The 10,968-nt window shown below is 36.4% G+C and overlaps 1 protein-coding gene across 1 annotated transcript in view; it reads right to left on the bottom strand.

The window, feature by feature from the left end:
* Positions 1–9,826: 9,826 nt before the first annotated feature.
* The window catches only part of LOC132190818 (leucine-rich repeat receptor protein kinase HPCA1-like), a 6,221-nt gene continuing 5,079 nt past the window's right edge, over positions 9,827–10,968 (bottom strand). The window contains exon 16 of the mRNA XM_059605857.1: positions 9,827–10,492. Within this exon, the coding sequence (XP_059461840.1) occupies positions 10,019–10,492 (474 nt within the window). The 3' untranslated portion in view covers positions 9,827–10,018. The remainder of the gene's footprint in view (positions 10,493–10,968) is intronic.

Raw genomic sequence — 10,968 nt, 5'->3', positions numbered from 1 at the left:
GGAGCAACCGGCAATTCGCTTGAGGCACGTGAGTGTTGGGCCGAACGGTTATCATCGCCAACCAAGATCACGAATCGCAGAGGTGAAAGTCAAAAAAGGGACCCCAGATAAGCCATTTATTTTTTGCAGATGACAGTCTATTATTTTGCTGGGCCAATATTCAGCAATGGACTTATTTAACTAGCATTCTACAACAATATGAAGAAGTGTCTGGTCAACGACTTAATAGCAACAAGACAGCTATATTCTTCAGCAAAAATACCTCTATGGCGGACAAGGAAAGGCTAGGTGAGGTGTTGGGGATTCCTATCACGCAATGCTATGACAAGTATTTGGGATTGTCGGCTTTGGTGGGGAAATCTCGAATTACGGCTTTTAGAGGCATTGTGGATCGCATTTGGAAGAGATTACAGTATTGGAAACTCAAATTTCCTTCTCTAGCTGGGAATGAAATTCTCATTAAGGGGGTAATCCAGGTAATCTCGACCTATTGCATGAGTGTATTTCTTCTCCCAAAAGCTTTATGTTTGGAGATAAATAAACTTATGCAGAATTTTTGGTGGAGTCATTTCAACAATGATTCTAAAGTACACTGGATGAGTTGGAGTCGTATGAGTGTAGCAAAAAAACTGGGAGACATGGGCTTTAGGGATCTTCGAGTTTTCAATAAAACATTGTTGGCGAAATAGAGTTGGAGGCTATAGAAGACGCCTAACAATCTTATTGCCAAGATTATGGAAGGTAAGTACTATTCGGGGGGGGGGGTCCATTTTGGAGGCATCTCTTGGATCAAGACTGTCTTTTGTATGGAGGAGCATACATGGTTCTTGTCGATTGCTAATAGAGGGACTAATATGGAGGGTGGGAAGTGGTAAAAAATTCTGTATATGGAAAGAAAGATGGATTCCCAAGGCTTCAACATACATGATGCAGTCTCCACCAACAGACGCTAATGCCACGGTTAGTGAGTTAATAAATGAAGACACGAAGTGGTGGGACATTGAACTGTTGGAACGAATTTTTACAAGGGAGGATGCTCAACTGATTCAATCTATGCCAGTTAGCCATGCAGACAGTGAAGACTTGTGGGTTTGGAGAGGTACCAAAACAGGGGTTTTTCGGTCAGAAGTGCCTATTACATCCAGGTGGAATTTGATGCCCAAGGTGCTGCTGCAAGCTCCAACTCAGTGGGAATGAGTAGGGTGTGGAATATTTTGTGGGCTTTGAAAATTTCCAATGCTGAAAAAAAAATTTATGTGGAGGGCTTGTCATGAGATTCTGCCTACAAGGAGCAATTTGTTTATGTTAAGAATATTATGTTTAGGGTTATTTATTTCCTTATGTGTTCTAGTTCTACTAGGTTTACCTCTTATGTGTTTTTGGTCTACTATGCTTACATTTCCTTAGTCTATTAGGTTACTTGCTTATTACTCATAACATCTCTATAAATAAAGGTCTCTGTAGTCATTCATTATCAACAAAATATCAATACAATGTAGTCCATTGTGTGCTTCCGCTCTCCCTATTATTCTCCTGCTTCTATATCTCTCCATTATTCTATCATAGTATCAAAGCATATTTAACATGGTATCTGAGCTATTCTAACATGGTATCAGAGCCATTTTTCTATGGCCTTCAATAAATGTCTTTTCTGGGGTTTTCCTTTTGATGAATTTTAGTGTCGTAGACCAACATCAAGGGCCGCCAAATTTTCTGCTGCCCATAGCCTCAAAAGTCGTTCCAAGACTATAGACCAAGAGTCAGTCAATCCACTCGCCACCAATGGTGTCCAAACAAGCCGCCCCACAGCGACGATCGCCTCGGTAATAGCATCAATCGACAGATGAGGGCCAAAAGAGTCTAGAGCCATCAAGTACAGCCTTAGATAACGGAACTGTCACGCACTCCCACGCGCCGCTTGAAGCTTCTGACGTTCCTCCACGCGCCGCCACGTCGGCCCAATCAGGAAGGTTGCCGATTCGCCTTACAGATCCTGCGCAGCCGGTCAGATCTCCGCCAAGCACGTCACCAATGGAGGTTTAACGCGCCGCCACACGCCGGTCAAAGTGACTACACGTGGCTTTCATGAGCCCATGAGCCGCCGGCCTCTACTGCGTGTGCACCACATGCGCCAGAGATTTCCCCTATTGCTGCCAGCCACGTGTCAACCTCTCAACACGCCATGTCAGTCCCAAGGCCACATCATCCTTAGTTCTACATCATCCTAGTGCCACGTCATCACATCGGCCACGTGAACCTTTTTGCCACATTAGCACACTGGCCACATCAGTGCTTTTCCATGTCAGCCCATGTCAGATTTGACTTTTCCATGGTTGACTTTGACTTCCTCAGTGTTGACCATTGACTTTGACCACTCGAAAAGTTGACCAGGTGTTTTCCACTCAATTTTTCGTCCTGATTTCAAATTTGTGGTCTATTTTTGCTTTTGGCATCTCTATATGGCAGAAAAGAAGATTCTTCTCCAAATTTAGGCGTTTGTTTTATGCGGTTCAAGTCGGTTCATGCATTGTTCAATTCGATTCCATAGCCTTTTTCTTTGGCGCAACTCAATCCAGTTTATTCTTCTTGCGGTAGGCACTCTCAGGTGAAACCAGTCTTTCCTTAGGTCCATGGTTTTTCGGGCCAAAGAAGCCCCTTTCAACTGGCCCACTTATGCCTTTTCAAATGTCACCATCACCGGTCACTGCAGCTTCTCCTAGGCCATTGATCCATTACTGGTGAGAATTTTTTTGGTCAGACCTTTCAACGATCCAAGGGTGTCAGGCATGATTAGCCTCTTCAACCGGCCCTGCATATCTAAACCGACCAGGCAAGACGGTCTACTAGTTAGAATTTTTTGGTCAGACTTTAGCTGAGCCGACCAGGCGAGACAGTCCAAGGGTTACGGGCCAAACAAGCCCTTTTTAACCGGCCCTGCTTTTCTCAGCCGACTAGGCGAGCTTCTTCATTACTAGTATATGATTTTCAATTCAAATTACAACCAAGTGAACCAAGCTCTAGCTTAAATGCATTGCTCAATTCGAGCTGCACCAAACTACAGAAGAGGAGCTCCAATTCAAGTGAATTTTTTTTTTTATCAGATTGTTAATAAAATTTTCATGCAAGGCGACCAAAAGGAAATAAAGCAGTTTGTAGGAATTGCTAGAAGACTATGGTTGCGTCGAAATGATGTGGTGCATGGCGGCAGCTTGACCCATCCCAACACGTTAGTTCTTCGCACCAATACAACTATGAAGGAGTATGAAGCAGCAAACGGGGTAGGAGATAGCACAACATGTTCATTAGATATTCTGGAGTAGAACGTGAGCTGGCAATTGCCTACCACTGGATGGACAAAAGCTAATTGGGATGCATCGTTAGCTAAGGATAATGGTTGGATGGACTTTGGGGTGCTAGTGAGAGATGATATGGGGAGGGTTATAGCTGCATGTAACAAGATAGTTATGGGTTTCCTCGATTCAACGATGGCTGAAGCAAGGGCAGCACTTCTGGCGGTTTAGTTTTGCAAGGGCTTAGGCTTTGATCAGGTCCACTTCGAAGGGGATGCGCAACTAGTGGTTAAAGCTGTTCACTCGCAGGAAGCAGTTGGAGCTGTATGGTTGTGACAATTGAAGATATCAAGCAAGAATTACAATATTTCCAACACTGGCAGATGTCCTTTGTTCGGAGGGAGGGTAATGGCATGGAGCATATTTTATCTAGATTAGCAATAAGAGATTTTATGGATCAATGTTGGTTTAATGAGCCACCGAAATGTATTTCTGATGTAATAACGATGGAGCAATCTGCTCCATCCGTTTCTGATTTAAATCAATGAGAATGGATTTCTCCTTTTATTCAAAAAAAAAAAAAAAAAAAACCATAATCCCATATATGGAAACAAAATACCAATCTATAGGATTTAAAAGAAAAAGGCATGAAAAAATCGTATTATTATTATTATAATAATAATATAATCCAAGGCTTTCTCTTGACAACATTTTTAGTCTTATTATCCGCCAAGTAGTAACATCTTGCTCTAGATTAATTGGGAGCAACTCTTGTATTATAGTGTATTACCGAATTGCTTTGGCTCATTGCTAGGAAATAGTGTATTTTCCATCAAAAATATTATAAAAAACTAAAGTTACTGATAATACCAAAGCATTGTTTTATTCATTTCAATTTATTCGTTACAACACTTTAATTAATAATTTCATGATCGAGCAAGAGTACTGAAACTCCAGTAGACTTTGATGATCAATTGGGGATGAAGATCTCGCAACAACATTTGTGTGGAGTCTCACAATAAGAAATAGACGGGCTGCCGCACATGCCCATGCAGCTATGATATCCACAATTAGGAAAATCAAAGCAATTACCACTGACGATTCCTGTTATTCATAGAAAAAAAAAAAAGGCAATTAACTAATAAGACAAATATAATAGTTTCATTATGGTGCTAACACACCTATATTGTAACATTACAAGTTAAAGGAAACAACTACAGCTATAGTCAAAAAATACAAAATCAATTACGATGTTCAATCAATTGTTTGTAGATTCCAATTGTTTTCTATCGCATGTATATAACAAAGGATAAGCACGACATGTCTTAACGAAATACCTTAATATTAAGGGAAGGAAATCTGACAATAAAAGATAATTTGAAATAAATTTAATGTGAAATATATATCAAGAAACGTCAAATAAGTTACAAATAAGGAAGACAATATTTAATTGGCATGAGTTGGTGAATATATCTCAATAAAAGAAACTAATTATGTCAAAACAAATTCCAAAATATTTTATACAATGACAAACTCCTATCTTTATAAGTTTCCATTTTTTTTCTCTCTCTATTTCTCTATTCAGCCTTATTCAAATTTGAATTATTATCTTTTTCTCCAATTTCATTATTTTCCAACAACTCAATTTTCAAGTCATTAAAATCATTTCATAGCTGATTAGGGATAAAAATAAAAAATAAAAAAAGTTAGCTACCGAAAATTCAATCAATCACTAGTATTAATTTTTACAATATAATTAATATATTTAAATTTAATAAATATTAGCTTTCTTACAATATAATTTAAATATATTTAAATTTAAGCAGGATATTTGTACCACACTACAAAAAAAAAGTGCATGTGGCCAATTTTCTGAATTTTCAATGTCAACTATACTTGAGTGAATATTCTAGTTTTTAGCACCAAACAAGAATTAGCAACTAGTAAGGAATTTTTTCGGCTTTTTTTTTTTAAGAAAAAAAAAAAAAAAAAAAAAAAGCAGAACTAGTTAGAAAATTTATACACCGGTATGAAAAAATTAAATAAAAGGAAACTTGAATGTTAAAACTTTGTTCTTTATTTATTTATTTATTTTGATTCAACTTTGTTCTTTATTGAATATAAAGAACAAGTCTTTTGGTGTACTAAACAACTATTAAGATATTAAGATATGTACGAATATTAATATTTCAATGTAAACAAATTTAACATAATTAAAAAGAATGAACATTTATGTGAAGGGTAGGAAACAATACCAAAAGAATAAGAAAGAACTAGAAAAGTCACCAAAAGGAGAGAGACTCCTGCCGAGTATTTCATATTCAAATGAAAAAGAGCACTAAAACGCTTCACTTTAACCTTAAAATGAATGAAAAATACATATAGACTTATCACATATATATAGCAAAGAATAAGTACGATATGTCTTAAGCAAATACCATAATATTAGGGGAAGTAGGGGTGGGTATAAGTTCAGTTGGTGTTAGTAGGGCCATTTTTGTTTACCGATTCGTGAAAATTGGTTAATTAATTGACTCATATATACCGACAATGAATAGTTTCGACTTTTTCAGCGAATTGGTTAGTCGGTTAATAGTACGTAGTTGGATAAGTTAATTAATTTTCGGTTACAAGTTTTTATGTTAAGATTTATCAATTTCCTTGTAAATATTGAATTAGTAAAGAATATGATTTATAAATGAAAAGAAAAAGTAAATTCAAGGAATACGGACCAAAAAGACAACCACAAATCAACTGGATAAAACAATAAAGAAACCTATATTGTAACAGATATAACCAAATTGTCCTCAATTTGCATGCGTTGGTTTTAGACTTTGTCTTCCTCTCATGGCCCAAAATTATCATTTGCAAATATATCTTGATTTTCTTCGTATGTTATTTGATTTATGTGTTGATTGTTTGGTAGAGAAAAGTTAAAATCAAGGGAAAAAAAAAAAAGAAAAAAAAAAGGAGATATTCAGTTGAATAATAAATAAATAATTAAATAAAGTCCAAAGAAGCATATATTTGGCGCATGTGGCCCATTTAAGGCCATAGTTGGCCCAACTTCGGTTAAAAGCCGCCGATGTCCAAATTTCGGGCAAAAGTTGCCGAAATTCTAGTCTCGATCAAAGTAATCAATGCCGGACAGAAGTTGTCAATGTTCAAATCCCAGTTATAGTAGTCACTCTCGGCCACAGAAGCCAAAGTTCAAATTCAGGAGCACTCAATATTTCCATCAAGCCATCAACTCCAGCCACTCAATGTTCAAGATCAACAATCACTAACAGATTGTTCATCTTGCGGGGGCATGTTAAGGTTATAAATCATTGCCCTTATTTTCATGCCCATGACACTGTGATTTTGTGAACTACTACTACAGATACATCTTGTGAATATATATATACCCTAAACCTAGAGAAATACCATTGCTTAAGGGGTAAAGGAAAAACGGAATTAAGCGGATTACACTAATTTGTCTCAGCCAAAATGGCATCTATTAGGGAGTAGAGGAGTTTGGGTCGTGTGGATCGGTTCCCCTTGAATTCTTAGAGAATTCGAGTTTCTCAAATTCCTAAATCTGGCTGTCAATTATATCTAAGGGTTAAAACAAATGTCACATGTTATAGTCTTATTAAGGAAACAAAATAACTCATTATATTCTCAAAATAAAAAAAGCAACGCATAAATAATCCTTTTTTTTTTTAGAAGTGATCTATTTATTTTATTTTTCTCTCAAAACAAAAAACAACGTACAACTCGTTTTCCTCCCAGAACAAAAACATCATGACGCTTCTTCTTCCTCATGTTAAAAGTGAAGGAAAATCTTAGTTTTTTAAACTTCTTCAAGAAATTCAGAAAAGATAAAATAAAAATAAAAATTTCAGCTTTTGATCTCATACATTTTTCAGAAGAAATTCTGTAAAAAAAAAAAAAAGAAAGAAAAAAAATTGCAGCTTTTGATCTCATATGTTTTGCAAAAGAAATTATGGAAACGAGTATCACACAATCCTCTTATTGGAAAAAGTATTACATACATACGTTTGGAGAGCATTCTCAAGAACGCCCAACCTTGTATGCAGAAGAAATTCTATATATATATATATATATATATATATATATATATATCAATCATATTCTTGAAAAAGCTAAATATATGTACGTGTGGTAAAGTGTCGTCCAACTTCAGATCTAGTAATTTCATGTTCACCTAGCCCTACGAATGATTTTGTTTGTTGACATCAATGTGTTTGTCGTTTATGTTCTACAAGTGTAATGTTTTGATCTAGCTCAGAAACGTGGGAACAAATTCTGAGTTATTTGGGGGCTTGGGTGTGAGATTTTTTTTTTCTTGAAGCTACAAATGTTTAATGTTTTTGTATTTTTTTTAGAAGTATCGAAAGAAGTTAAAAAAGCTAAGATTTTCTTTCAATTTGACATGAGGAAGAAGAAGCATAAGTTTTTTTTTTTTTCAAATGTGAATCCAATGAATACAAGTAGGGCACCTAAGCGCAAACCTTGCTAGACAGTGAGCAGCCTCATTGCCAGTTTTTCTTACATGTTGTACTTCCTAGTGGCTTGTCGTGTTCAATATGATTTTTTCCCCTTCCACTAAGTGACTGTAACTCCCCCTGCATATTAAGTCCCGCCGTAAGCTTGCATGATCTCTAGTGCATCTCCTTCCACAACTATCTTGCGGAAACCCCTCGTGGAGCAAAACTCAGCTAGCTTCCAAGCACGTAGGCTTCCGCAAAGGTGGGATCGAGTGTAGCAGATAATGAGCAGCTCAGTGCAGCAATCACTTTACCTTCATGATCACGAGCAACAATGCCTATGCCTACCTTTCCCCCCGGCTCGGTCAAGCACAGCATCCCAATTCACCTTGACTAAGCCCCTATTCGATGGCTTCCACCTAGTCGCTGGAGAGATGGTTTGAACAGCTGGTCACGGTGAGCCTAATCAGCTGAATTGAAGTCCTCCTATTGCTCTCTTGCTTGTCTGGCTAGTGTCGTTGGTGGTGAAAACTCCGCGCCAAATACGACTGAATTGTGTCGTAACCAAATAAGCCTAGCAGTGATCGTAATCAATTGTATATCTTCCTCCCCAAACTTGTCAAGCAGCATACTGAAGATATTCAAGAAGGATTCCTTTATGATGACACATTTCTGAATGCGCGGGGGGCTTTCTAACCATACATACGTGGTAGCCGGGCAATTCCAAAGGGCATGGCTCAACGTTTTGGGTTCAAAATTACAGATGGGGCATAATGGATCTTCTATAACACCTCATTTGTACAGGTTGCCTTTTGTGTGAAGGATATTGATGCAAGCCATCCATAAAAAAGACTTGAGTACTCTGGGTCCCTTCACATGCCAAATCTTATTCCAAAGTTGTGTGCTGAAATCCATATTGGAGCTACATCCTTTGGTACTCTCTACCATATCTTTAACAAAGTGGTAAGCGCTTCTTACAGTGAAATCTCCATTCCGAGACAATGCCCACACCATCCGATCGCTCTATTGTCTAGGACAAATGGCCAAGCTACATTATATTTTTGGCATATCTCAAGGACTTTTGAGTTTATTTTAATACCACTAGGGGTTAATTATAAATCAGGTAAACCACAAGGACTAATTTTACATTTTTCCCCAAAAGCAATGAAACTCAGGAAGTAATTTGGTAAATTTTCTCTCTGTGTTGTTTATTTATGTTTTGAAAATAATGTTTTCAATATTGCATCAAAATATTTTCCTTCAGAAGCACTTTTCAAACTTGGTTCTCAAAATTAATTTTAATATGTAAATTTTATTTAAAAACACTTTTTAGTTTTCATTTTTGAAAACATATTTTAAAACACAAATCAAAAACACTTTTATAAAACCTATGCAAATACAAATCTTTTGCTAAATGGCTAGTATAATCGACTATATATCCATTGACTATAAATAACCCTTCTACTGTTTTGGTCCTTGTAGACAGCCTAGGTCATCTCCAGGAAACAACTTCAGATTCCTTAATTTTGTCAAAATGAAACCCCAACCATCTATGACTTCTAGGATCTCATAATGATCTCAATAATACTTTAAAGAAAATTTTGATATAAATGGTGATTTAATATGATATTAAAGCCAAAAAAAGCCTTAAGTTTGAACCTCCCAGTTAAATTAAATATTTCATATATTGAGCCGCACCTCTTAAAAAACGAAATTTGAATCCACACGTGATGATAAATGTTAAAGTGTTTGTTAAATGATTAAATTTATCTCTTTCCATAAACTTAAGCTTTTTAGAATAAATTTTGTTGTTTCTTCTTTTTCTATAGACTAGCATAGTCGCTTGTCTAGTTTTAAGCCCTTAATGAGATATGTCAAATTTTGTGGACACATGAAGAAGCCATTTACTCTCACCCTATATACAAGTGAAGTTGACTCATTAAACTTCATTTCGGTCAATATACGAAAATTAGGGTTGAGACTAGAGAGTAACTACAAATATTGAAAACTTGTCTCCAGATTAATGGAGGTATGTCATTCTTACATTTTATTTATACATGCTACAGAGAAAGAGTAGATTTATTATTGAAATATCCTAACAATAAATGATTATTTAACATGAGTATCCATGTTTCATGTATAAGATAGATGAACTGGTTTCTCTAACATATACAAGGAAACCCAAAAAAAATAAAATTCCTACCAAGTTGAGCATTCTAAATTGTGAAATGATATTCACTTAGGATCTGTCATTGAAGGAGGGAAGGAACCACTGTAATTAAAGCCATCATCGATGTAAGGGTGGTCGTAATGGCCTTTGCCGGCTACATCATAAGTTTCTGAAGTTGATGCAGATTCAACAATGGGGTTCAACCCAAAAAGTTGCATAATGTTTTCAATTTCTTTTACCACCTCACCCATTGTAGGCCTTTCGGCTCCTGATTCTTCAACACACCTCATTGCCAGGTCCACAAACTTTTCTGAACCTTTCAAAGTTGTTCCCAAACCAATGGCTGGGTCAAGAATTTCATGAAGATTGTATAACTCTTTTGTCTTATCCATTGCATTCCTTACCTCTTTCACGATATGCTTCCCTTGCTCTATTGGCCTTCTTGCAGTTATTAGCTCCAACAGTAGCACTCCAAAACTATAGACATCACTCTTCTCAGTCAACTGTTGGGTCATGTAATATTCAGGATCCATGTAGCCCTAAAACAATGAAGAAAATCCATAGTCCACATTCCAAATTTCAAGAAATGTTGTGAAATCTGCAACAAAGATAAGCCTCTAATCTGCATTGCTAGAGATTTGAAAAATGCCCCTCGCTCTACTATTTAGGCTGCAGGGTCATAAATTGCACATCTCTTTCCCACCACTTAATTACATGGTGGTTTTATATTAGAACTGAATTCTTGGAATATAAGAATAGTCAGAAGACTACACAAAATTCATATGAATTATAGTAATAATGAAGAGTTACTTGAGATATAAATCACTTGAAGTAGAAGAGTTTGTAACGTGTAATAGAGAATTGTTAAGGTCTAGAGTCTTAAATTGTAACGTGTAAGAATTGTTGTGTATGCAATTGTGAAGAGTAATTAATACACATAAGTGAACCTACGTCCATTAGCTTAGGCTTTTGGGTTAGAAGTAGTGTCCTAATATGTATATGAACTTACTCTAGT

Source organism: Corylus avellana, chromosome ca8 (genome assembly GCF_901000735.1).
Source record: "Corylus avellana chromosome ca8, CavTom2PMs-1.0".
NCBI classification, from domain to species: domain Eukaryota; kingdom Viridiplantae; phylum Streptophyta; class Magnoliopsida; order Fagales; family Betulaceae; genus Corylus; species Corylus avellana.
The sequence above is the reverse complement of the archived record's forward strand: the minus strand, read 5'-3'. Positions and strand labels throughout refer to the sequence as shown.